Source organism: Ipomoea triloba, chromosome 4 (genome assembly GCF_003576645.1).
Source record: "Ipomoea triloba cultivar NCNSP0323 chromosome 4, ASM357664v1".
Classification (NCBI taxonomy): Eukaryota; Viridiplantae; Streptophyta; class Magnoliopsida; order Solanales; family Convolvulaceae; genus Ipomoea; species Ipomoea triloba.
Window position 1 is genome coordinate 9,039,358 of NC_044919.1, and position 27,982 is coordinate 9,067,339.

The 27,982-nt window shown below is 35.2% G+C and overlaps 1 protein-coding gene across 1 annotated transcript; it reads left to right on the top strand.

The window, feature by feature from the left end:
* Window positions 1–5,804: 5,804 nt before the first annotated feature.
* Window positions 5,805–27,910, top strand: LOC116017191 (myosin-6-like). Its single transcript, XM_031257725.1, has 39 exons — window positions 5,805–5,936; window positions 6,793–6,936; window positions 7,156–7,301; window positions 7,408–7,564; window positions 7,682–7,740; window positions 7,848–8,007; window positions 8,733–8,882; window positions 8,961–9,097; window positions 9,189–9,335; window positions 9,417–9,518; window positions 9,952–10,009; window positions 10,147–10,248; window positions 11,986–12,023; window positions 12,112–12,238; window positions 12,318–12,488; window positions 13,421–13,552; window positions 13,641–13,750; window positions 13,877–13,937; window positions 15,037–15,214; window positions 15,303–15,508; window positions 16,205–16,324; window positions 17,061–17,150; window positions 18,467–19,561; window positions 19,753–19,962; window positions 20,171–20,305; window positions 20,551–20,648; window positions 20,845–20,956; window positions 21,039–21,059; window positions 21,153–21,224; window positions 21,834–22,004; window positions 22,514–22,843; window positions 25,076–25,162; window positions 25,246–25,316; window positions 25,405–25,504; window positions 25,656–25,712; window positions 25,910–25,966; window positions 26,992–27,072; window positions 27,216–27,298; window positions 27,388–27,910. The coding sequence occupies exons 1-39, from the start codon at window positions 5,805–5,807 to the stop codon at window positions 27,500–27,502; spliced, it is 5,622 nt and encodes a 1,873-aa protein (XP_031113585.1). The 3' UTR covers window positions 27,503–27,910.
* Window positions 27,911–27,982: the final 72 nt, after the last annotated feature.

Sequence of the window (27,982 nt, forward strand, 5' to 3'; positions counted from 1 at the left end):
AGTTTTTTTTTTTTTTTTTTTTTTGAATACTATTGACCTTGTTTTAGTTAATAACGAGCTATGGTTCTTGGTTGTCAAAAAAAATATATATAACGGGGGCTTGAACTACTATAGATCTATTTTCACTTTTCAAGAATGTACTCTCTTGCATATACACCTTAGCTTACATAATAACGCATTGTGTGTGTATTTTTACTAACTTGAGTACTCATTCAAGTGATTATGTTGAAATTTGTTTGGTGCTCTAAATTTTGTATATTCAATAGTTAAATTAAATTTTTATTAATTAAGAAATGAATTATATTGTTATTGGATGAATGATTACTCATTTATTAAACAATCAAGTTAAACTGCTTTATCATATTAATTGGCTTAAGCTTAGTAAATTTTGGGTCTTCAATTGAGGGCAAACGCGTAGCATGCACACCAAACATGGTAGAATCTATGGCGTCAATTGCTTAAGGTGCATCAAGGGAGTGAATTTGTGATTCTACTTGCAAAGTGAGAATCGTTGCTTTCACCAATTATCATAATTTCTTTATTTTTTTGTTAGAAATTATCATAATTTCTTTATTTATTCGCTGAGATGATATAATAGTGTGGAGTTTAATTAAGACTGATTGTTAAGAAAATCTTTCTATATGAAAATAATAAAGATCCACGAACAAGAAAAATTTCACAGTTTCTACTTATTACGTAAATCTCATTTCCTAGCTTGTAATAGCTTGCAATTGGATAAACCTCACTTCTATGCAATATATGTAATAGCCTGCAGACTACACAAAAATCTTGTTCGACAGATTTGATTGAAACTTTGAAAGAGTGTCAAAGTATGAGAATCATGTTTCACCAATTCAACCATCCTTTCGAGGCTCAGTTTCACCTTCTTCTTTTTTTTTCTTTCTAAAATATACTATAAGGAAATATTAAGCAATTCAAATAAACAATGATTGGAGTTACATTATAAAAAACACACCTATAGAAAGACAAAGGTCATGTTTGGTAAATGGCTGTTAGCTGATACTGTTAGCTGATTGGGTTAGAAGGTATAATTAATTGATAATATTAGCTAATTGTAGAAAAGTGTTTGGTAAATTAGCTGTTAGCTGATAGCTGTTTGGTATAATTTTTTTTTTCTCAAAAGGCTAATTGAAAAGGTTGTTTTGAGTAGCCTTTTAAAATTTAGTATTTCGGAGTTACAAAAAGCTTATTAACGAAACACTTATATTAATTTTTTAACCAAGTCAAACAACTAATAATGGTCAAATAGACCAAAATTGGCTGATAAACTAATTATTTACCAAACAAGGCCAAACTCATGTGCAGGTTGAATGATCGCTCACTAAGATCATCTATAACTTGACCTTTCATGCCTTATAAGCTTTGATGTTCTTTATATTGATATTTATCTATTACTAATGACAGATAGGATTAGTGTTGCATCGTGATGATGAGAACTGTAGCATGTATTGAATAATAATGGTTACAGAGTTACAGAGATTGCAGGTATATATACAAGAGAGAGTCATAGGGAAACTAGGATAGGGAATCATAATTTAACTCAAATACATATAGTCCTAATACTCCCCATTAAGCACAGGGTAGACTAGTAACATGTAGTTTGTCTCTAAGAAAAGAAAATCTAAGACCAGACAAAGGTTTTGTGAAAATATCAACAAGTTGATCTTTGGTTGAAATAAAATTCACTTGAATGTCACTAGATGCAACTCTGTCTCTAACAAAATGATAGCCAATCTCCACATGTTTGGTACGGGCATGAAAAATTGGATTTGCACACATGTACGTAGCACCAAGATTATCACACGACTTTAAAACACGAGTAAGGACACGTTGATGTGGATGATCCAGACAACTATGCCAAACAGAAGTTGTGGCACAAGCAGAAAGGAACGCAGAAAGAGACGAACTTGAATTTGGAATTGGTAGGGTATAGAGTCCACCAGAACTATTGCCCAGTAGCAGAATTTCCTTGGTATTAATATCTTTCACAACAAAAAAGGATGTGTGAAACTCAAAGAACACATTATTATGATATTATCTTAAGCAAACTTTTGAATAGATAATAAAGATGTTGACAAACTAGAAACATGAAGAATATTATACAAACGAAAAGATCTAGACGGGGTTTTAAAGGAAGCATGACCAACATGACTAATAGGTAAGCTCATACCATCACCAACACGCAAAGTATCATTACCATCGTATTCTTATGAAGTAGAAAGGGAAACTATATCCGGGGTGGCATAATTCATTGCACTTGTATCAAGGAACCAAGTATGGGAACTATTATTATTTGCAATATGAAGTTCCTAATATACCATATGTGCCTGGGGTGGATTTCTAGGAAAACGATCATAGCAAGCCAACGCTGTATAGCCAAGAACACCACAAAGTTGACACTTGGGTTGCCAATTGTGACCACGACCTCCGCGTCCGCAGCCACCACCACCTTGTTGTCCCTATTGCTGGTGATCACCATTGTAGCTATGCGACTACCACCCGTCCGCACGCTGCTGCCCATTGCCAGTGTGGTGTTGGCTGCCTCGCCTAGCACATCGACCGCTGCGTAGCACATCGACCGCTGCGAGTGTGGCCTGGTCGTGAGTTCGGCCAGCGACCGCACCAGTGCAACCCGCAATAAATTATTGGGCAGCAAGAAAGTCCGCCAACTCCTGTAACGTCAATGGTTGTCCATAGACTGCAAGCGAAGATGTTAATGGTTGAAATTCATGCCGAAGTCCTCGAAAAACATAAAGGTTTTGTTCATCAAGAGAGGCCGGTCGGGCAGCGAGTACAAGATCATTAATCACCACTTGAGCTCGTCCAGTATAATCCGCAATTGATGAATCTCCTTGGTGAAGAGATCGAAGTTGGCCAAGTAGATTCAAAGACCTAGCCCTTGAAGAAGATGCCAAGGCTTGTTCAATTGCATCCCAAACAGCTTTGGATGTACGACGTCCAACCGCGAGGGGCATAACTTCCTCAATGAGAGAGGATATAATCATAGAAAGCAAAGCTTGATCTTGACGAACCCACACAACACATGTAGGGTTCAAGATGGGAGGCACGGTGGAGCATGCGGCTACAAGGAGAAACGCCTCTGGGCACCAATTATTACCATCAACAAAGTCCCATTAAATCATGGCCACGAAGAAAATGAACAACTTGAGTCCTCCAAAACAAAAATTTTTGTATGTCAGTTTGATACTGATAAAGTGGTGGGCGGTAGATAAATAGGTAATGGCAGAGGATATGGAGGATCCTGCAACATCTGAGAGGGTCCTTTTAGAGCTTTTAGAGGAATCAACAGATCCGTCAGCCATAGCTGATACCATATGAGAATTGTAGTATGTATTGAATAATAATGGTTACAGAGTTACAGAGATTGCATGTATATATACAAGAGAGAGTCACATGAAGACTATGATAGGGAATCATAATTTAACTCAAATATAGTCCTAATAGTGATCACAAATTTGTTTTGAATAATTGTTATAATTTCTTTTGCTTTTGTCCTTTTTTTTTTTTGGTATTGAAACACATTTTTTTTTAAAATTTAATGGTTAGAATTAAAAAAGAATTAAGGTTGTAAAACAATATTGGATTAGTTTAAGTTTGAATAAAAGTAGGGGGCACTATGAAGCTATTAATTAATAAATAATATAATTAATATATAAGCATCCATGTGTAATGAGAATGGCGAACACCGTAAAATAAAGTGAAGAGTTAGGGGTAGTTCCGGAAAAATAATGTTGAAGGTGTTGGTGTACGTGTATAGTTGCAGCTATGATTCTGCATTTCATTTTTACGTGAAAACGCAGAAACGAAATACATGGGTATAGCAGAGAGAGAAGAAGCGACCGCCGGAGCCATTTTCGTCGCCATTGCATTCTAGGGAGAGACACAGAAAAAGGCATCGATAGGGGAAAGCTTTTTCCCGCTGCGAAAGAAAAAGTTGCAGAGGGATTTGATCTCTTGAAAAAGAGAGAGAGAGAGAGAGAGAAAATAAATCAAACAACATTGATCATCGTCGAGCATTGTATCCCCCTGCAACGCTTCCGCATGTGATTGATTTCTATAAACCCTTCCCTCCTCAGTCCCATTTCCCCCTTCCACTTCCGTTGGCCACCACACACACAACGAAAAGCCGCTTCCTTCACGTAACGCCCGCCTATGTATACAGATATTACGCAAATACAATTTGAGTATGGTGTAATATAGGTATACATTGGAAGGAGAAACTATCGTTTCATTTTCATGGCACTGACGATTTGATGGGATTTCTATAAAGGCTCTCGATTGCTCTGAATTTTAAGAAATGGTAATGGGATGTGTCTACATTTTTCCTAGCTTCTCTTCTTATATAAATTGTTATATAGTTTTGTTTATAAGAGTTGGGTACTTGAGTAGGCTTGCATTGAAGGTTGTCTATAAAAAACTTTGATTACTCGAATATGTTTGTGAGTTGTTTGATAGATACGTTGTGATCACTGAATTCATGTTGCGAGCTTGAAATTTATTGTAAATTTGCTTCATTGAATATGTTGGTTTATTCATTTATTTATTTTATAAAGTTTTTTAGTATAATGTAGGCATGTAGCATTTAATACTCTGTATCTTTCCATACACAGAATGAGAAACATAAACAGAAACACAATTAAGATACTGATGTTTATGCTCTAGCATTATCCTTTATGAAGGTGGCATGCACTTCGTGTTCTCTGTTCTGATGATTTTTGTTCAATAGCTTTTGCATGAATACTATTTGTAGATAACCTCCAATTTTACTTGTCTTTCTCTTGTCCTCTGTACCAACAAAAACAAGTTGCAGTTATAAAATTGTCATTATAATATACAGAGTGGTGAGGTTATTGTCACACACCCATAGTCACAAACACATATAAAATACTTACAAATCTATATTTGAATGCCTCACTATATTCATATCCAAAGTAAAATAATATAAAAATTCTACATTTTCAAGAAAAAAAATGGTTATATGGAGTTTGGAGCATTAGCCATCATGAGCATCAAACTGCCAGTTCAGGGAAAAGAAAGCTGAACAATAAAGATTTCATAAAATATGAATGTAGAAAAGACTGTAGTTCTTAGAGATAAGAGAAAAAAAGGACGTTCTTTCTTTTTTCCTTCGTAGACTTGCCAAAAATTGCATCACTGAGGGATGTCATTTTGGGAAGATAAAAGATCCCTCTTCCCTCTCATGAAGTTGCTGGTTAACAATGAAAGGCATCTTAATCTGTACAACTGTATGCTTGTTAAGTGACGTTTGAGAATATACTTATAGATCTCATAAATCATTGCTTTAGACAAAGACTGAATAAGTGAATAACATGCACTTTGCTTATTCAGTTTTGAACTTTAGCAGTCATCTACTTACTGTGGCCAATCAGTTTTATGACTTTGATCTCCTTAAATGAGATTTCAATTCACCTTTCTTCTTCTTTGCTTTCATCAAGATTCTAGATCATAACTGGATTTCGGGTTTTATTTATTTATTTTTTATTTTTAACATAACCTTTCTTGCTATGGATAAAACTTTTCACCTCCCATCTGGTGCACATTTCTTAAAGGCCTTATGGAGGTTCTCTTCAAATGTTGTTTAGCTTCTTTTTAATGGTGTAAATTGTTGTTTTATTATATATTTATATGTGTATATCTCTCAAACATTTCTATAAACATGAATGTGATTAGTGTAGCTATAGTTGATTTGACAATACATTCCCAATTATTTATGCCTTTTCTTTATTAAGGTTGTGCATTCTATGCAGAGTGTTTCCAGTATAGTCGTTGGGACACATGTTTGGGTTGAGGACCCTGACGTAGCTTGGTTAGATGGGGAGGTTGTCGAAACGAAGGGCGAAGAGATTACAATCAAGTGTACATCAGGGACTAAAGTGAGTTCTTGCTTCATTGTCACTTTATTATTATTATTATTATTATTATTATTATTGTTATTATTATTATTACTACTACTACTACTACAGTACTACTACTACTACTACTACTACTAATTAATTAATTAGCCTTTTTAATTAAAATTTGAGGATATAATGCTTTTAGTATAATTTAAAATTGTTTCTCTGTGGATGCCTTTTCATCTTTTATTCTCGTCTTCTACTCCATAGTTGGCTCTAATATTTCCTATTGGGAGACTGGACATGAAGTAAAGGCTATTTCCTTAACTTTTATGAGCTTTATTTCTTGCCCAAAAACTATGCTGGAATTACTAGCATCTTGGCATGTTCTTTGGTTATTTAGGTTGTATAAGAAAGCATCTAGAGGGATTTCCCTAATATAATACAGCAGCAATTGCATTAATGGATTACTGTTGTATCATATGCAAATTATATGGGGTTATGCCTCATCTGTTTCTCTCCTCTTTTGCTTATTGTTTAGGGAGGGGAATTGAGATATATAACTAGCTCTATGGTTCAATTTACCTCATAACAGATACATGTGGGTCTAGTATGGGCTTTCATGATTCATGGTGCAAGTATAGAATTGATATGAAATTAAATATCTGCTGCCATCAATTCCTGTGTGCCTTTTCTAGATTATCTGCGTCCACTAAATGCTACATGTTTCTAATGCTACTTTTCAATCCATGTTTGCACTATGTAAATGCTAGAGGACTCTAATATGTACCATGTGACTTTTCAATGTGTGAATCATTTAGCTACAGAGTGTACTTTTTAATGAAAACAGAATTTGAATTTTTAATTTCAAATTGCTTTGCTTTTTGTGCTGTAGGTTGTCGCTAAGGCATCTAATGTCTATCCAAAAGATACTGAGGCCCCTCCATGTGGTGTGGATGATATGACAAAGCTCTCTTATCTGCATGAACCAGGAGTTCTGTATAACTTGAAATGTAGATATAATAGTGATGAAATTTATGTAAGTATTCTCTCCCCCTACGCAATGTTTCTCGTTCTCTAAGGATGAATACTGTGCCTTTTACTTTGTCCAAAACGCTGTTTCTTCATTCAGCTTTTGATTCAATCTAGTAGACAAGAAAGGTGTTTCCACTTTTATTTACTTTTTATATGTTGCAGTTTTTTTTTTCCTGTCAAAGTGACTCATGGACTGCACTGATATATCTAAACGTTCCTTCAGACTTACACGGGAAACATATTGATTGCTGTGAATCCTTTCAAAAGATTACCCGAATTGTATGCTAAACATATCATGCAAAAGTATAAAGGAGTTGCACTCGGGGAGTTGAGCCCTCATCCTTTTGCTATTGCTGATTCTGCTTACAGGCAAGCTGTCATGCTTTGCAGGCCGCTTAAGTATTAATTCCTGTACAACTTTTCCATGCTTTCTAAAATGCTATATATATATATATATATATATATATAAATGCAGGCAGATGATTAATGATGAGATAAGCCAGTCAATTTTGGTTAGCGGGGAAAGTGGAGCTGGTAAGACAGAAAGCACAAAAATGCTTATGAATTATCTTGCATATATGGGAGGTAGATCTGCAGATGAGGGGCGGAGTGTGGAGCAGCAAGTCCTTGAGGTGTGCATTGTCTTCTATAAACTTTTATTTGTGTGATTATTATTATTATGCTATAAATGTTCTGGTATCCTAAATCCTAATCTGGTCTAAGTTTTTTGGATGTTCTTTATTTGGCAGTCAAATCCAGTTCTTGAAGCATTTGGCAATGCAAAAACAGTGAGAAACAACAATTCGAGGTGGTCATAGTTTACAATTTAAAATGCTTTAATTGAATTATGAGAGGCTTTATTATTGTTTTCTTTAACTAATTAAAGTCTTTATCACCGACATGTACTGGTGGCAGTCGTTTTGGTAAGTTTGTTGAGATTCAGTTTGATAAAAGGGGAAGAATCTCAGGTGCTGCTATCAGAACATATCTTCTGGAAAGATCTCGTGTCTGCCAGGTGTCTGACCCTGAAAGAAATTATCATTGCTTCTATATGCTTTGTGCTGCACCACCAGAGGTAAATTTTTTTTATCTTAAATATATGAAGCTCTGCATTGAGATTTGGGAGAAGATTTTCCCTTACTTAAAAAAATCAATTGCTTCCTAGTTATTGCCACATTGACCGGACTTGATTCAGTTTCTACTGAACATGATACTACATACAAGAAATGGATTCTTTCCATTTTTTCTCTGGCTAATCTATGAATGGATTTTCTAAGAATGTAATTTGTTGGCTTCAATTTATCCTACAAAATGTTTTGAATAGTTGATTTAAACATGGTAAGTGGGAACCCTGATGGCTCAAGTGGATTATGGTCTATGGAAACATGTTTTTATTTTTATTTTTTTTTTATTTTTTTTATTTTTAATTATTTGGAATTAAAGATGTGTTTTGATTGATTATTTACAAAAAAATGATTTTCTCATTAATTGTTAATCCTTATATGCTATTCCTGAAGAATATTGGATTGTCTATAACACAACCAGTAAATTTGTGTCCTTGTTCAGTTTCCCCACACAATCTATTCTTGCAGCTAGATGGGTGGGATGATTGAAGTATTGGCTGAAAAACAGCTTCAATAATGCCAGTGATTACCTTCATTATCATTTTGTTTGCCTTAAAAGTGAATATATTCATGATCCTCAGCTAATTAAGCACTGACCTTGGAATAGTGCTGATATAATTTAACTCCTGATTTCATTCATTTCATATTTTCTTTGTTGTGTAATAATTGCCATCAGGATGTTGAAAAGTACAAATTGGGAAATCCTAGGAAATTTCATTATCTGAACCAGTCAAATTTTTTTGAATTGGATGGAGTGGATGAATCTAAAGAATACCTGGCCACCAGGAGAGCCATGGATGTAGTAGGGATCAGTTCTGATGAGCAGGTATTAGAATGAAGACACTATTATTCATGCATGGGTCACTTAGTGAGTGAAGTTGCTAGTAATAAAATCCATTTGCAGGATGCAATTTTTAGAGTTGTAGCTGCAATACTTCACTTGGGAAACGTTGAGTTTGCAAAGGGAAAGGAGATTGATTCTGCACAACCAAAGGATGATCAATCTCGCTTCCACCTTAAGACTGTAGCTGAACTTTTCATGTGAGTTTTCTCTGCCCATGTTTCTCAAGATATCCTATGGTGTATTTTATTTCCAAGCACCCAAAGTTCATCATATTGAAGTTTTGTTTAGGTGTGATGGAAAGTTACTTGAGGACGCATTGTGTAAACGCATCATTGTAACTCGTGATGAGAAGATAACAAAATGTCTGGATCCTCAAGCTGCTGCTACCAGTAGAGATGCTTTGGCAAAAACTGTCTATTCTAAACTGTTTGATTGGTTAGTTGCTGAAATGTTAGTTTCAGTAGTCTTCTTCATCAGTGTCAGAGGTAGCTCACTTTTGATTGTTTTCTTATTTAGGCTTGTTGAAAAGATTAACAATTCTATTGGCCAAGATCCTGATTCTCAGTTGTTGATTGGGGTTCTGGACATTTACGGATTTGAGAGTTTCAAGACAAACAGGTGCTTAACTGGTATGCTTTTGTTTTCATCATTCATGGAGGTTCATTTCATGCAGAGCCCTGCATGAAATCTCTGCTCTTATAAGTCTATAGGGATTCAGAACTAGAAGAGTTAAAATACATTGCCTCATACATTGATTTGATGAACTCTCCTTGAATTTTATGTTGTTTCTACTTTTCTGCTAGGTTTATCCTTATAAATAACCTTGGTCATAGCTGTTCTCTAAGCCTGTCTGATTCTCTTTTTCTTTACCTTTTTTGGTATAATGATATTTCCTTGCTGGTAGCTTTTATACTATCAACTCTCCTTTCCTTTTCATTATTATGAAGGTTTGGTAATAAGCCTTGTCAATGGATTTGTGTCTGAGAGTCTGTAGTTTTTGATACTTTTGGATTTATATTTTCTGTGAATGAAGCTAATCTCTTTCATGCAGTTTCGAGCAATTCTGCATTAATCTGACTAATGAAAAGTTGCAGCAACATTTCAACCAGGTTTGTACCTCACATATATTCAACAAACTTGGGTAGTACTTCCATTGCACACAAGCTTTTTATAGCAACGTAAAAAATAAACTGATGAAAGCTGAAACAGTAATACAAATATTACCTTAGCTATTTTCCTTTTGCAGCATGTCTTCAAAATGGAACAAGAAGAGTATACCAAAGAGGAAATTGACTGGAGTTATATAGAGTTTGTTGATAACCAAGATATTCTTGATCTTATAGAAAAGGTCAGCATATAAATATAAATTTATAATGATCAGCTTAAGATAGATTTTATTGAAATACTATTTCTTAATCCTATAAAGAAGGGTGGAAGGTATTTAAATGGCTAATTCAAGTTAGATTTTATACTTTCAAAAAAAAGTACGAGTTAATATTATTTATTGTAACTCTGATTGTCTTTCTCCATGACTAACCCTCTTCGTGCAACTTCTTGCTAAGGCCTTTGAGTGCCTTTCTGCTAAAGTGTGTGATGTAGTTTGTTGTTAACATGCTGCCTCTTTGTTCATGCAGCAAGATTGGCTTGTTCATTTAAAGTGTACTCTTCCCCTGCCTTTTTATTTTTGGAGTTGGAATATAATGTTTTTTTTTTTTTTTTTTTTTAATTAAAAGAATAGTAAATTTTGCTGATAAGAGTCATTGACATTAGAATTTCCTAAACACAAAGCTTATATGATCTGTTCTCTGTGGTTCTTTGATCTATGAATGTGAAATTTTGTTTATCAGTGATTTGTGTTGAAAGCTCTAATTTAAACAATAGGACTAGAAAAGAAAATAGCAAAGATCAATGTCATAGGCAGGCCACGGAGTAAGGTTAAAAGGACATGTCTCTATCCCAGCTCCTCTCCTTTGTACTGAATAAAATATATTGTATGCTCCTGAATATCTTTAGAGCAAGTTGTCCTCATCATTGTCTATATTTACATGTGCCTTAACTAGGATAAAGAAAGGGTGGCTTTGGGAACATGACAAAATCTGGTCATTACATTAAACGTTAATCACTCAGAAATCACTGGATATCCTGTGGATAATAGTTAGAATTCTTCTGTGCATGGACTTTGGATTAGTATTCATTCTTCTTCAAGCCCTTTATTGCACTGGTCCCGACATGCAGGGATATAAAGCCTATACTGTGAGAATGTGTTTGCTCTTACATATCTGCTGGAAGGGGAAAGGGGTAAGACTCAGCATAAAAGAATCTACCTAGTCTGAGTAGAGTTGGTAAAAATATTAGGCTAGAGGGTATGTGAAGTAAGGACTTGACAGCTCAAATTTGGTGATTCCTGTTCCTGAATTTAGTTTTACTTTATCCTTTTAGGCAGTTGAGTTGCATATTAAATGCTGCTACACTGTTCTGTGTAAGTAGATAACACAAATGGGTAATCAGAGACATTGGTAACAATAGATAATGCTCTTTTCCTGCCATGTTTATATGCCCTATTCTTATGCTGTTCTGTTTTGCATTTAGTAAGAAGTGCTGTCCTTTTAATTCCTGCCATGCTGCCCTCTTCATGTCAACACTATTCTGGTCTTGCTATTGTAACATTTTCAGTAATTACAGGCTTTACTCTCTGTATTCAGTATAAAAAGCTTACCTTGGAATTCTATTATGTGTGCCTTTGAAGAAAATATAAGTAATATAGAGCCAAATATCTCAAGTATTAAGTAGGAGGAAAATAAGAACAGAATAGACATCGCTTGGGGAAAGGGGCAATTGAATATGCTTCCTTGAAGTCTTTTTGCTCTTTACAACCTGGTCAGCTCATTTGGTCTTGTGAGTTTTGTATTTTATCAGCAATTGGAATTGGAACTATATACTGTTCAGACTCACTTAAATATTTCTTTCAGATGTCAATTATTGATATGGGCTGCACATCAAATTTTTTATGATCTTGTTCCTGCACATGCAGTTATTCTTTTGCTTCTACATGATTGAGTTTTAATGTTTTCAATTATTATTTTAGAAACCTGGTGGAATTATTGCTCTCCTGGATGAGGCCTGGTAAATATGTTTAGGATATCGAGTTCTGTTATTTCGATAGAGTACTAGTTATGCTTGACTGTTAACTTTTCTTGCTTACTTTTTGTAGCATGTTCCCAAGGTCAACACATGAGACTTTTTCTGAAAAGCTCTATCAGACCTTCAGAGACAATAAACGCTTCATCAAGCCAAAGCTATCACGAACTGACTTCACTATTGTCCATTATGCTGGTGAGGTATGTATCTCTTGTGATGTATTTACAAGAAAGAAGTGTTGCTTAATGCATTTTTGACTACTGAAAATTGCTGTCTTAGGTGACATACCAAACTGATTTATTCTTGGACAAGAACAAAGATTACGTAGTTGCAGAATACCAAGATCTCCTCAGTGCTTCAAGGTGCTCCTTTATCTCAGGCTTGTTTGCACCACTGCATGAAGAATCTTCTAAAACATCGAAGTTCTCCTCTATTGGTACTAGATTTAAGGTATGGTTTGGCCATTCTCCTTTACATAAACTAGTTTATGAATACATTAGTTTGACCCCAGGTAGTCTTCATCTAAACAGATATCTGATGTCAGCTTCCATAATTCTGTCAGATAATAATTTTTTTTACCAATCAACAAATAAGAATAAAGTCTTTTTGTGCTTTAAGACAAGGTGACAAGAATGAACCAAAGATGCATAGAATCAAAATAAACTTATTCTGAATCCTTTATCTTGTGTTGTTAATATGACAAAATTACAAAAATGAAAGAGAGTGGTGAAGGTGGGGAAGATAGAGATAGAGAGAGAGTGGGGGGGGGGGGGGTTGAGGGGAGAGATTTCATTCCTTTCAAGTCACTGGCTACAACTGTATCCTATTCCTAAATCCTAAGTGATTTACGAAAATGTAAAAGAAACTAACAAAACAAAACCAAAAAAAAAAAAAACAAACAAACAAACAAACAAAAACAAAAAAGAAGCAAAGATGGACGCTACTTTTTTCTGGGTACAACTTTTTTGATCAGCTCTTTCCTTGCCTATTAAATAAATTATAAATCATTCCCACTCTTCAAGTAAAACAATGCTAACTTTGAACATTGCATCATTGTACGTAGTTGTATTTACTAGTAAAGATTTTGTGAAACCCCTGTAATAAGATGAGTACATTAGTTGTTCTGACACTTTGAGCCACTATCTTGCAATCTACTCATTATTATTATTATTATTATTATTATTATTATTATTATTATTATTACTATTACTATTACTATTACTATTACTATTACTACTACTATTACTATTACTATTAGTATTACTATTACTATGATGGTTTGATTGGTACGATGGTTTCAAATATTATGTTTTTATTAACTAATATTTTACTGTGTGCTTTTGTCTAACTTTGTAAAGTAAAATGACCTGTATATGATACAGCAACAATTGCAATCATTGCTTGAAACACTTAGTGCCACCGAGCCTCACTACATTCGTTGTGTAAAGCCAAATAATCTTCTAAAGCCAGCCATCTTTGAGAATCAAAATATACTTCAACAGCTTCGATGTGGGGTATGCTTTCATAGTTTTATGTCATTTAATTATTTAAAAAGATGTTTATGTTTTCAAACTTGCTCAAATGATAATTGTGTTGTTCCAGGGAGTTATGGAGGCAATTAGGATTAGCTGTGCTGGATTTCCCACTCGGAGAACATTTGATGAATTCATGAAACGTTTTAATATTCTTGCTCCTGAAATTAAGAAGGGCAGGTATTTATAGGCCTTTGATTTGATTTTGTTTTACTTTTGTTCTCTTTTGCTAAAGTTGTTTCCTTTCTTATTACCCCTCTATCACATCACAAAGCTTCTTTATTTTATTTTATTTTTAATTTATAGCTGTGATGACATCACTGCTTCCAAGAAAATTTTAGAGAAGGTTGGCCTCAAAGGTTATCAGGTAACTTATATACTCTTCACTGGTCATCAGGTCACTGCTTGGCTTTTGCTTCACTAAAAGTCTGAGCATTTTTGTTTATTTTTCAAGTCTCTTATTTAAGTTCCCCCTAAAGAAAGTTCAATTCCTATATCCTTCCGTGCTGATAAATGTTCTTGTTTCAATTTAAATGAGTTACATGGGTGTATTGCAACTAAGTGTGTCTATTAGGTGTCATCCCTGTATGGCTCTTAAATTATCAAAGGTACTTCATTTTTGCAGTGGCATGTTTTACTCTTTTTCACTGTTGGAAAGTTACCAGTCTTTGTAGCTGTTGTTTGACTATTTAGCTACATTTTTATTACAGGATAGTGAAGGAAAGTGTGATGAAACTGTTATAAAACAGTACTTAGTTCTATGATGCTGGTGCTCATATGAGTAATAAAATGCTTATAATTTATAATATGAATGAAAGTTTACAGAAAGTTATCTTAACCATTTGAACCTGAGACACATTAGGTTGTCATGCTATATACACATCTAGTATAATACATACGGAGTATACAAAATATAAAGCAAGGAGAGAACATATTTCTGCAACATTTGTTAAGTTTTTGGAGTGGCATTTGTAACCACTTGGCTTTATGACATTTTTCTTAGTTTGACTTTCTAGTTGTTATAATCTAAGATTGGGCCAAGGTCACTCAATTGGGCTATAATGCACATGGGCCATACCACACTAAAAGACTGAATCCATTTTCAAGGTGGGACTCTTAACATTATTTCTAATAACTTTACAAATAAAATAAACTACCCCATGTTATTAAATGATTAATAAATACAGGAAAGGAGTAGTTTATGAAAAAATGTCTTTTAAACTTGTACTTAGTATTATATTTGGTATAATATAAAATAAATTCCTGATTTTGGATTAAATTGCCAAAACAAATTTTTATATTGAAAAAAAAAACTTTAATATAGCATAGTTTGAATTAAATACTTCACCAACATAAAGATAATAAAAAAACTTCTAATAACATGTGCAATGTGTGGGTCTCAACACTAGTATGTATAAAAGAACATGAAGTATTGTGTAAATTCTGTTAATAATTGTTCAATGCAGATTGGCAAAACCAAAGTGTTTCTTAGAGCTGGTCAGATGGCAGAATTGGATGCTCACCGTAATGAGGTCCTTGGAAGATCTGCATGCACTGTACAGAGAAAAGTCCGTACCTATTTTAAGCGCAAAATGTTTCTTTTGTTACGAGATTCAGCCACTGAAATCCAAACTATATGCAGAGGTCTGGCTGACCTATATCCCAATCTTGATTTATTGATGTGATACTGTAAGCTAAAAGTTCTCTTGACCTGACCATGATCTGAATACAGGTCAACTTGCACGCAACTTTTATGAATGGAAGAGGAGAGATAGGGCATCTTTGATAATTGGAAAATGCACACGTATGTTCCTTGCAAGGAAAGATTACAAATTGCTTTGCTCTTCAGCTGTTTCCATCCAGACAGTACTGCGTAGGATGGCTGCTATTAATGAGCTTAATTATAGAAGAGATAATAAAGCAGCTATTGCTATCGAGGTAACAAGGGTTCTGCAAAGTTTTACAAGTCAGTGTTTGTTACATGAAGTTACTATATATCATTTTTTGCTTAATTGCTTAGTTGGTTACTTGGTTTAGAGCTGCATAACTGGAACTCATTTCTTATAGCTAAGTAGCCATTTTTTTTTTCTGCTGAATATCACTTAGCAAGATAACACAATATTCTTGACTTGTTGTACTAGTTTGATACGTGGCTAGTGAAGACTCACCAAATTTAGCCCTTGATGTAGGCAAAGATAACTTAATTTTGGTGAGATCAACAGATTTCAAACTGTCACTATTATGATTGCCAATCATATAGATAAATATTACTTGGTGATCATGGTTTCATAGATTGGATCCACTGTATATTATCTAGTATTCTTGGTTGGTACTCGGAGCAATCAAAATAGATATCATTACTAATAATCGATATGCTGTTGCTTATTCTTTCAATGAAGTTCGAGTGTTGGGACCATTGAAACAATCCAAAGATTTTAGTAGTTCTTCCACCATTAATCACATGTAGGGAATCCCATTTGCTATGATTTTGTCTATGACAAAACTTGCCTACCTGACTAGATTGGTTATTTGCATTCAGGCTTGGTAAAGAAAGGCTAGAGGGAAATTATTTTTCATCTTTGTGTCCGTATCTGACTTAATAGTATTTATCTAATCTATTTGCATTGATTTCAGAGGCATTGCCGTGGATTCCGGGCCCGCCTTTATTATAGGAGGATGATGAAAGCAGCAATTGCTACACAGTGTGCATGGAGGATGAAAATTGCAAAAAGAGAACTGCGCAAACTTAAAATGGTGAGATCTTGTTTTCTAGTATGCTTTTTCTTCCTTCTTCCTATTCTCTTTCTTTCATCTCATTTAAAAAATAAATAAATAAATTCTGAACACATTTATTATAGGCATGCTACTGAACATTATTCTCTCTTCTTTTCATTTTTAACCTAAGATAACTCAGGAGTAGTTTTGCAATTTTCAAGTATCTGTGACTGACTTAAAAATGAAGGATTTTGTTTTGATGTTAATCTTGTGAGGATCGCTTTCTCTGCCAACCTATTGTTGCCTGGACATTACTTAGATCATACTCAACCAGTTCCTGTTTATCTTTTGCCTTGTTGAATTGGAAATTTAATTCTTTCTAAGACATTTTTGTAAAAGAATTTGAGAGGATCACTTACTTACTGTTACTACCTACCCAAGAGGTGAAAGTGATTGCTTCAAGACAGAGAGCGTAGATAATCTTTTTTACTCTTTTAAAGATTTGTGATGATCTGTATTAATCCTTTTTGTTTTTAAAGCAAGGCCAGAGCTGATCTGTGCCCCATTATCTTTGCCCATAGGTTGATCAATCTTTATGGAAATCCATATTTTAGCATGTATTCTGATAGAATCATTTGTATTGACAAGAACAGTTTAGACTTTCCCAACCAAAAAGAAGGTTCTTATAAATATGTTCCTTGGAATTAATGTATGATTGCTACAAAGGCAAAATTTTATTGTGTGTTGAAGGCTGTGTTTTTCTTGTATGCTTCAGGCTGCAAAAGAAGCAGCTGCTATGCAAGCTGCCCTGGAAAAGCAAGTTGAAGACCTCACTTCAGAATTGGAGTTCCAGAAGCGCATGAGGGTAAATATGTTTCTTTGAAATGTGAAAATGTCTTTTTTATATTTAGGCTGTGTTTGGAAACCCGAAAAATGATTTTTGGAAATCATTTTCTGGGTTTCCAGTGTTTGGATGCAACTTGAAAATCAAGTCAACAGAATTTTCTGTTGACTTGGGAAAATCTAGTCATTTTTGCGGAAAATGACATTTGCCAAAATTTGAAAACAAGGTTTCTGGGGAAATCAGTTTTTTTTATTTATTTTAATATTATTAAAAATATTTTTATATTCTAAATAAAATATGTAAATGTTTAATTATACAATTCTACTCATTTCCAGAAAATGAACCAAACACACAAAGTTTTTTGTTGTGCAGCCAAACACGGGAAAGGAAAATGTTTTTTGGAAAATGACTCATTTTCCAAAAGTCATTTTTTTGCTTTCCAAACGGACCCTTAGTTATTTTGGGGATAGGGGGATCAACTTTACCATAGACCAAATGCATAGAGTGACTAAAGCTCAAATCCCTTTTCTTATATCCCTAATTTATTTTCTCATTTTTCTGAACCCATACTATTAATGTTCTTAAAACTATAGCATAGTTTTGTTCCAACTTGATTTTTGCAAGAAACTCCCGCAGATGCAGTGGACAATCTATGACCTCTATGTTTGAATGTTAAAATAAATATCCAATGTATATCAGTATATCTGTGGATAAGATGATAAGTGCCTTCAATGAGATCTTGACTTGATATCGGGTCTATTCATGGTAGTAAGTGTGTCAAATTATTGACTGTTGAATGGTCCCTCTCTGTTCTTATGCATTTGATCTATGCTTACAGCCAACACATTGAATTATATCCATAATCTATGAAGGGTAAAAAAGGTGGAAGTTTTTGTCTAGTTTTCAGCACTTTGTTTTATTGCATTGTTCAATGAACTGAGATAGAGGCAGATTCCATTGAACAACCATTAAGCCAGTTATTCTTTGTGGCAGCAAATATTGGGCAATAAAGAAGCAGCATATCTGTAAAATTGCTGTGACTAAGATAAGAATGCTAATTTGTATGTGTGCGAATACAAAATGGTTTATTTAAAGTCAGGCACAAGTGGTCCCTACTGATGACAAATTAGATGAAATAAACTTTAGATGAGTTAGACATTTTCAACATAGCCTCTGGATGCCTAGTAAGAAAGTGTAATTGTGATTGCGATTGGTTTAGCATTAAACAGAATCAACATATCTTAATCCACTTAGATTGGGATTAAGGCTTAGTGAAGTTGTGTTTAACTGTGGCAGCAAGATGGAATAAAAGATGATAATTGCATTCCTTCTTATAGGCTGACATGGAGGAAGCCAAAACTAAAGAAAATGTGAAACTACAGTCTTCTTTGGAAGAAGTGCGAGTTCAGTATCAAGAAACTCAAGAACTGCTCATGAGGGGACAAGAGAAAGAAAAGGAGCTTGCTAACATAGTAGAGGCCAAAACTGAAGAAAATGTGAAACTACAGTCTGATTTGGAAGAAACGCGACTTCAGTTTCAAGAGAATAAAGAATTGCTCATGAGGGAACAAGAGAAAGCAAAGGAGCTTGCTGACATAGTAGAGGCCAAAACTGAAGAAAATGTGAAACTACAGTCTTCTTTGGAAGAAGTGCGAGTTCAGTATCAAGAAACTCAAGAACTGCTCGTGAGGGAACAAGAGAAAGAAAAGGAGCTTGCTGATATGGTAGAGGCCAAAACTGAAGAAAATGTGAAACTACAGTCTGATTTGGAAGAAACGCGACTTCAGTTTCAAGAGAATAAAGATTTGCTCATGAGGGAACAAGAGAAAGCAAAGGAGCTTGCTGACATAGTAGAGGCCAAAACTGAAGAAAATGTGAAACTACAGTCTGATTTGGAAGAAACGCGACTTCAGTTTCAAGAGAATAAAGATTTGCTCATGAGGGAACAAGAGAAAGCAAAGGAGCTTGCTGACATAGTAGAGGCCAAAACTGAAGAAAATGTGAAACTACAGTCTTCTTTGGAAGAAGTGCGAGTTCAGTATCAAGAAACTCAAGAACTGCTCGTGAGGGAACAAGAGAAAGAAAAGGAGCTTGCTGACATAGTAGAGGCCAAAACTGAAGAAAATGTGAAACTACAGTCTTCTTTGGAAGAAGTGCGAGTTCAGTATCAAGAAACTCAAGAACTGCTCGTGAGGGAACAAGAGAAAGAAAAGGAGCTTGCTGACATGGTAGAGGCCAAAACTGAAGAAAATGTGAAACTACAGTCTGATTTGGAAGAAACGCGACTTCAGTTTCAAGAGACTAAAGAGTCACTCATGAAAGAATGTGAGGAAGCAAAAGAGAAAGCTGAAAAGGTGTCTGTTGTACACGAGGTCCAGGTCATTGATAATGAAATGGTCAACAAGCTTACAGCTGAAAATGAGCAGCTCAAGGTAAGGTTGTTTGCTTTTCTTGTATGTTTTATATCCCTGGTAGAGGGATGCTGGCTTGCTAAGCTCCATTTTACAAACTTGAAAAGATACCTTCAAGCCGTATCTACTACTGATTCTAACTATTGTTTCTCCTTTCCACTCCTTGTGGTTTCCAAATTCTCATGCTTGATTATGGATATCATTTCTTATAGGCTTCAGAAGAAGCCAAAACCCAGGAAAATGCAAAACTACAATCTTCTTTGGAAGAAATGAAGCTTCAGCTCCAGGAGACTGAAGCTTTGCTTTTGACGGAACGTGAGACCACAAACCGGACTGCTGACCAAATGCCTGTGGTACAAGAGGTCAAGGTTACTGATCAAGAAAAGGTCAATGAGCCTACTGCTCAAAACGAGTTGCTTAAGGTAAGTTTGTGTGCTTTTTTTTCTTTTTTTTTTAAATAATAATTTCATTTATTCCTTGATAGAGATGCTAGGTTGCTAAGCTCCATTGTGCAGACCTGAAGAGATATCTAAAAGACAATATTCTTTGTTGCTATTTCAACATTCCACCTCTCCCCACAACTTTTACATTCCCATGCATAATTATGGATACTTCTTATATGTTGACCAGGATGAAGCCAAAACCACGGATGCAAAACTACAATCTACTATGGAAGCGTTTCAGCTTCAGCTCCAAAGCCTCCAAGAGGTCAAGGTTGATCATGAAATTGTCAGTAAGCTTGCTGCTGAAAACCTTCAGTTTAAGGTATGTTCTGAGTTTCTCAAATATGGTTTTCCATTTATATTCTGGCTTGCTAAGCTCCACTATATAGTTGTACAAATTTGAAAATTTATCTAGAAGGCATATAAATCTATGTTGCTTCTATGTTTTTTGTTTTGTTCTCTGTCTCGTCCTCTCTTTCTGGCTTCTATGCATGGTCTAGATTGGCTTGTTCAGTCCTTTGACTATATCAATAATATGATGGGTTTAATGTACTGATTCTATTGAAGGACTTAGTTAGCTCGCTGGAGAAAGAAAAAGAGGATGCCAGAAAGCAAGCCATTGAAGCTGAGTCAAAAGTGATTGAGTTAAAGACTGAAAATCAAAGGTTGAACAAATGAACTTCTCCCATTATGCATCCAAGATATACATATCAACCTAATTTCAAGAAACATTTTTATTTTTTGCATCTGATTTATTCATTAAAGTTTCATATTTATCATTTGAGATTGGTAGAACCATAACGACATACTTTTTGTTCTTTTGGTTGCATTTTTTGTTCTTCTGTTTGTTTCTTGTGACAGGCTTAAGGAGAAAATATCTGATATAGAAACTGAAGAACATATTCTTCGACAACAAGCATTGTTGAATTCACAATCTAGAAGAATGTCTGGACGTTTTTCTGTAGCCACTCAGGTCATGACACCACAAAAAATGTATTTCATGTTTTTGGACTTTTTGTTGGTTTTTCTTACTGATCTTTTATTTTCTATTGCAGCCTTCAGAGAATGGCCATCAGGTAATTAAAAGGCGTGCTACCTCTATCCCATGCTTTTGCATAATAGTTGCATTGTCCCCATGGATGATTAATGTGTGAGGATGGTTTATACAGGATCCACAACAAGCAACGTCAAAACCATTTGCCTCCTTATCATTGAGAAGATCCCAAATTGAGAGGCAACGAGTAAGATCTCAATAAAACATGAATGGTCATCAATAAGTTGGCAAATATATTCACTAAACCCCTTAGGATATATACACTTCAGCTTTAGGGGAAGTTGGATGGTAACCGTCCAACCATCCTGTTGATATGTTCTCACTTAACCTGGATTGAGTAGCCAAAGAGTCTTTCTTTGTGCGAGTATAGAAAAGGCTTTGGTTCCACTGCCTCCCGTGCCTCTTTGCCAATAAAGGAAATTTAGGAGGGGGAGTGGGAAGGGGGCTTTCATTTCATTACCCTTTTTTCCTTTTTATTATAATCCATTGATATGACCCAAATACTTCCATTCCACCTTTTCCATTTTGTAAAGGAGGCATGGTTGGCAGTGGCATTGAAGAATCTCTCACTCTCTGTAATGGATTTAGTGCTGTTATAAACTAAGATTGAGCTAGGGTCACTCAATTGGGCTATAATGCACATGGGCCAAACCACACTAAAAGATTGAATCCAACCTCCTATTAGCTAGTCTAACCCATGGCCTTATAAACCCATATGTTCTCTCTTATTTTATCAATGTGGACTTAAAAAATTGAGGTTAACTGATTTCATCATTTTATATTATATTTTCTGTAGGAAAGTGTGGATATTCTTATCAAATACACCAACGAAGATCTCGGATTTAGCGAAGGAAAACCAGTTGCAGCATTTACTATATACAAATGCCTTTTTCACTGGAAATCCTTTGAAGCAGAAAGAACTAATGTATTTGATCGTCTTATTCAGATTATTGGTTCTGCTATAGAGGTAATTGTTCATATCTAAATTAATAATTTACCCTCATTAAAATATGACTTATGCTTGTGACTTCTATGATTTGATCTGTTAAAAATTGAGGTGCGTGTGGCATTAGGTCTATATTATTGCATATTCTTTATGCATGCCTATCTCATCATTTTGCTATTTCCTTTTCTTCTCACTGAAGTGGACCTTATTAATAGTGTTTGTACATTTTCTTTCCTTTAGATAGAAGAAAGTAATTTTATTTATGGACAAGCCTTTTGCAGGAAAGGGGGTATAATGGATTAGAATGATGAAGTAAAACCAACCTAAGCCTTTGCAATATCAACTAACAACCATCTTTAGCATAGCTCATTTAGTACCCTAAGGTTCTTATAAATCTTGAGCTCTCTGTGTAAGTAGGACCCATCCATGTTCTCAACTTGAACTCTTCGATTTAAGATGCTTTTTTCCCTTCTTTCTTTCTCTCTCTCTCTCTCTCTCTCTCTCTATAATATCATTAACATCATTAACAGGACGAGGCGAACAACAATCAAATGGCTTATTGGCTGTCAAACACATCTACATTACTGTTTCTGCTTCAACATACACTAAGAGCTACTACAGTTTCAACTCCACATAAACCCCCCCAACCAACATCTTTTTTTGGAAGGATGTTCAGCAGGTCATCTTTTTCTTCAAGCAGCCTCCCAGTTGGTGGACTTGATGCATTACGCCAGGTAGAAGCAAAGTATCCTGCTTTGCTTTTCAAACAACAGCTCACTGCCTATATGGACAAGATTTATGGAATCATTAGAGATAACTTCAAAAAGGAACTGTCATCGGTACTTCCTTCATGTATCCAGGTGACAATTCCCCATATAAAGTTTCCTCTTATATTATTTTACATGCATTCTGTACTAACTCCCTTTTCTGTTGCTCTTCTTTAATGAAGTGCATCATAAATACAATAATATTTATAATTTAATTGTTGAAATTGAGGGATTGAAAGACCTGGCGGGTGGAGAATAACAACCACCCGTTAGTTAGCGGAAGCAAAGTATGTAAGAAAACCAGAGAATAATAGAATATATGAATGTATTATAATGAAAGAGTACAATAGGGTTGTTCTCTATGCCTCTATATATACTAAACTACCTACCAAATCTACCATAATAGGAATAGGAAACCCTAATAGGAATAGGAAACTAAGTCCACCCTACTAGGAGTTTCCTAATATTCAATAAAGGCTACCTAATATTCAACACTCCCCCTCAAATTGGAACGTTTGAAAGTTCCAAGCTTGAATCAAAACAAACACTCTACCTCACTCAAAATTACAAATGAAAATTAAAAGCTAACTAGAGGATAACAGTGATGGATGGCTTCGGAGGGACAATGCTATACACAACCCTTGGAAATGCATCAAGGGCAAAGCTTGTCACGAACATCCTTGGGAATGACGGCACCAAGGGTAAAGCGAACACCATCACAGCAACATAAGCATTCTAGGATTGATGGCTTCAAAAGAGATTGCGCTATGCCTGACCATTCCTTGGGAATGAAGACGAATGCACCAAGAATGGAGTTGAACACAATCCTTGGGAATAAAGGTGAACACACCAAGGACGGAGCTGAACATGATCTTGAGAATGAACGCACCGAGGATGGAGTTGAACACGAACCTCGGGAATAGAGATGAACACACCAAGGATAGAGTAGGACATGCTAACAAAGCCTTCATTGAACTTCATTAAGAGTGGTAGAGGCGAAAAGAGAGCAAAGAATAGCAAAGGATGCAGTAGAGCCCCCATAGTAATGAAGATAAATCCAAACCAACGAGATAAAAGATAACCGGGAAAACAAAGTAATATAAACTAGAACACCGTTTGATTATAGATAGTCACACTCCCCCTTACGGCCTTACTTGAAACATGGGAAATAATCAAAGGCCATTATAATAGTCCTGAAACTTAACATCCATGGGATAAGGCATACCGGAGATAAAGGAATAGCACGGTAATACCAAAATAGTGAAACACCATGGGAAGAACTGAAGAAGCTCAGCAACAAATCCAATATGCCTTCAAATTTCACCAAAGAATGGAAAAACAACAATCTCAAGGATGGTTGGAGATGTTGACCGGCGAGGTTGACCGGAGTTGACTGTTGACCAGCGTTGACTGGCCGTTGACCGGCGACAAACGAATGATCTGAAAACACAGTCAGGAGCGTCTCGTCGATACGAAACCAATGGTGGCAGCGGCGTTTTGATCAGAGATCGGAGGAGAGAGATCTGGCCGGAAAACCAAAGATACTCCCGGCGACGGCGGAACAACTAGGGTTTTGTCCAGGGTTTGTTTTAGGGTTTAGGCTCTGATACCATGTTGAAATTGAGGGATTGAAAGACCTGGCGGGTAGAGAATAACAACCACCCGCCAATTAGCGGAAGCAAAGTATGTAAAAAAACCAGAGAATAATAGAATATATGAATGTATTATAATGAAAGAGTACAATGGGGTTGTTCTCTATGCCTCTATATATATACTAAACTACCTACCAAGTCTACCATAATAGGAATAGGAAACCCTAATAGGAATAGGAAACTAAGTCCACCCTACTAGGAGTTTCCTAATATTCAATAAAGGTTACCTAATATTCAACATTAATTACCTAAAACGCCCTTTAAAAACCTACTACATTTATTATGAGGAAAAAAATACAGTGCATTTATTATCGGAAAATGGAAATATATCACTTAGTCAATACATTAAATATACTTTCCTAAATCTATGTGTCCGGTCAAATGGGACACTATTTTTGGAATTTGGATGGAGCAAGTAATATATTTCCAACAAAAAAAATCTGCAGGACTAAGTCAGTTGATACTCAATTGCCTTCAGTTTAATTTTGAATCCACCTCTCTAAATACTATGGGAGACTGTAGTTCAAATGTAGTGCATAGCTTTAGGGTTGTATGCTTTTAAAATCGTTTATGTAAACAGGTTTTCTTTTTCAGTTTTGGAATGCTTTGCATGACCCCTGTCTTTGTGTTCTACTTTTCAGATGTCTAATTTCTTTCCACTTATCATATTTAGGCTCCTACAGAATCAGGCGGAGAAAATCCATGGAAAAGCATTACTGAGAATCTTAATAGACTTCTCAATACAATGAATGAAAATTATGTATGAAAACATTCCTACTGTTGTATTCCATGATATTCTGATGTCATATAAACAAAAACATAATGTTATAAATGATGTTTCAGGTACCTGCATTTCTTATTCAGAATATGATCGTCCAAATTTTCTCTTATCTCAATGTACAATTATTTAACAGGTATGTTTTCCTATAATCCAGCAGAAATTTTATCCTAGAGCAAGTACTGCACTTCCTGCAATTTAACATTGTTAATGTACTGCTGCAGCATCCTTCAACAAAAAGAATGCTGTACTTTGAGAAATGGGGAATATATAAAAGCTGGGTTAGATGAATTAGAACTTTGGTGTGGAAATGCACAGGAAGAGGTACTATTCCAATGTATAAGTAGATTGGTATTTTTGAGTGCTTAGGTCATATCTTTAAACTTTAGCTCAATATCTTTGCTCTATGCTTTTACTGGGATGGCTTTATTAAACCATTTGATGCTTTAGTAATGTTGACAATTATTTGTTGCAGATTGTAGGTTCCTGTTGGGATGAAATGAGACACATAAAGGAGACTGCTGGGTTCTTGGTATGTTTCCTTTCCATCTTTTTAGGGCAAAGTATTTTTTTGGTTTGTGAATGTGAGTAATGTATTCAGTATTTTTGTAGCTGTTCTGATTCATACTTCTAAAGTTCTAATACTTCCGTACTTATCTTCAATTTTATTTTTCACTCTTAACTGATTACCTCAAAAAGCTAGAACTAAGTTACAATTTTATTTGGCAGGTTATGAAGGATAAGACAAAAATTACCTATGATGATCTTATAACTGACTTGTGCCCAGTAAGATCTTTTTTTTTTTTTTTTAAATCTATTTGCATGTGATTTTTCCCCTATATTGTGAATCTGTGCTGGTGCCAGGTGTGGCATAGCTGAATGTATCTGTCCTGAGATGGGAAGCTTAAGACATTACAGAAATAGAAATACAGAGTAGAATTTGCCAGGATATTATAGAAAATAGAAATTATGAGCTTAAATGTGCCTAATTAGTTTGATTTGGACAGGTTCATTATGTTGAATTAAGATGTGGAAGCAGCAAAAATCAGTTTCTGACAAATACTGCATTGGTTAGGAAATTAGTTAAAACAAAGATTATTAGAAGTTAAGGAACTACGGTGCAACAAAATGCAATAACTTGTCCAATCAGCAAAAGAATTATATTTAGTGATTGTTTTCAACCTAAAAGTACAACCCTACAAGGAATGGAAACATAAAAATTATCAAATTCCTTATGTTTTTGAGTACTATTGACCATGTTACATGTAGTATCTGTCCATATATATTTTCTTAACCTATTGAAGCCCAACGAGTCAAAATCGCCCCCACTGAGGCTCAAACCCATGACCACCTCCCATTTGGGAGAGTCACTTCATGCCGCTTAACCACAAGGTCTTTGGCATCAAATTCCTTCTATTACAGAACTGTTCACACACAAGATTTTTATCCAACTTCTAGACAAAGAACTGCAAAACTCAAATATAGAAACAAAACCTTAGTGCCCAAGGTGCATTAAGAGTAATGAAAATTATATCCAAAATGTTTCTTCCTCTAGGCATGCCTAGCATATCCAGTATGTGTAGGATATGCTGCTACAAATGGGTGCAGTTCCCTATAAAACTGTGTCCTAGCATATCCAACATATATTTGGGCTTCAGATTCAATGGTTCCCTTTAGAGCCAATAAAGTCAAGCAAGGACAGCATTTGAAAAAATTGAATGCATACTGCTGGTGTCATCTTTACTTGTGTAGTAGCTGTACATGAAATTGCGAATCTTGAAAATTCTCTCATTAATATCTCATGTTTCCAGATTCTGGGTAGTCAACAGCTGTACAGATTGTGTACACTATGCTCAGGTGAAAATGACAATACTGGAAGTGTATCTGAAGATGTGAGCTGTTCTCCCTTCTATTTCTCTTTTGCTTTCCCTCTACTGGTGCGAGAGGGGTGAATGGGGGATAACCCCCTTACCTAAATCTAATTTTTCGTTGCATTTGCTCATTGTTGCTCCCTTGAACTACCTGTCGTTTTTAGGTAATTTCCAGCATCAAGATTCTAATATCAAAGGAGGAGTCAGATGATGCTGAGAACGCGTTCTTGTTGGATGACAATCCAAGGTACAATTACAATAGGAAAATGGAAATCATGTTTGAATGATTCGTGATTCGATTCACCCACCAATTTACATGTTTCTTTTTAACTGCAGTATCCCCTTCTCAGTTGAGGAGCTTAGCCATTCCCTTAGAGATATGAATTTTACTGGTGTAAAACCTGCTGCAAAAGTCGTCGACCAGAAAGGCTTTGAATTTTTACGTGAATAAGACTGTGGTTTCCTCAGCTTGTCCCCCCAAGTTTCTTGCAGATTAGGATGATTTTGATGAAGATTTGTTCTTCAGTAAATGTCACTGTATAAATCCACACCTGAGCTTCTCATTGCAGCCAGCTGCCCTTGTTATAAAGTTGCTCCAAATTCATTATAGAGTTTTAGGTTTAGTTAGATGCAGGGAAGAGGCTGAATGGTTGCCACTCAATATGTTCTGTTCTATTTATGTCCTTAGATGAAGCCTGCCTGCCTGCCTTTAGCCAGATTAATTATTTGTAAAGAATTAAGTAGTTTTGGGAGGGGGAAGGGGAGCCATACTTAGTACTTACTGCTCCCTCAATTCTTTTTGTACAAAAGGAAACAACACTCAATAATTAAAGCCTCAATAAAATTTTTTCTTATATCATTTACCTTTTATTTTTAATTTTCTTTTACTTTATACTTTATTATATCTATACAAGAAGAGTACTGAGTAACT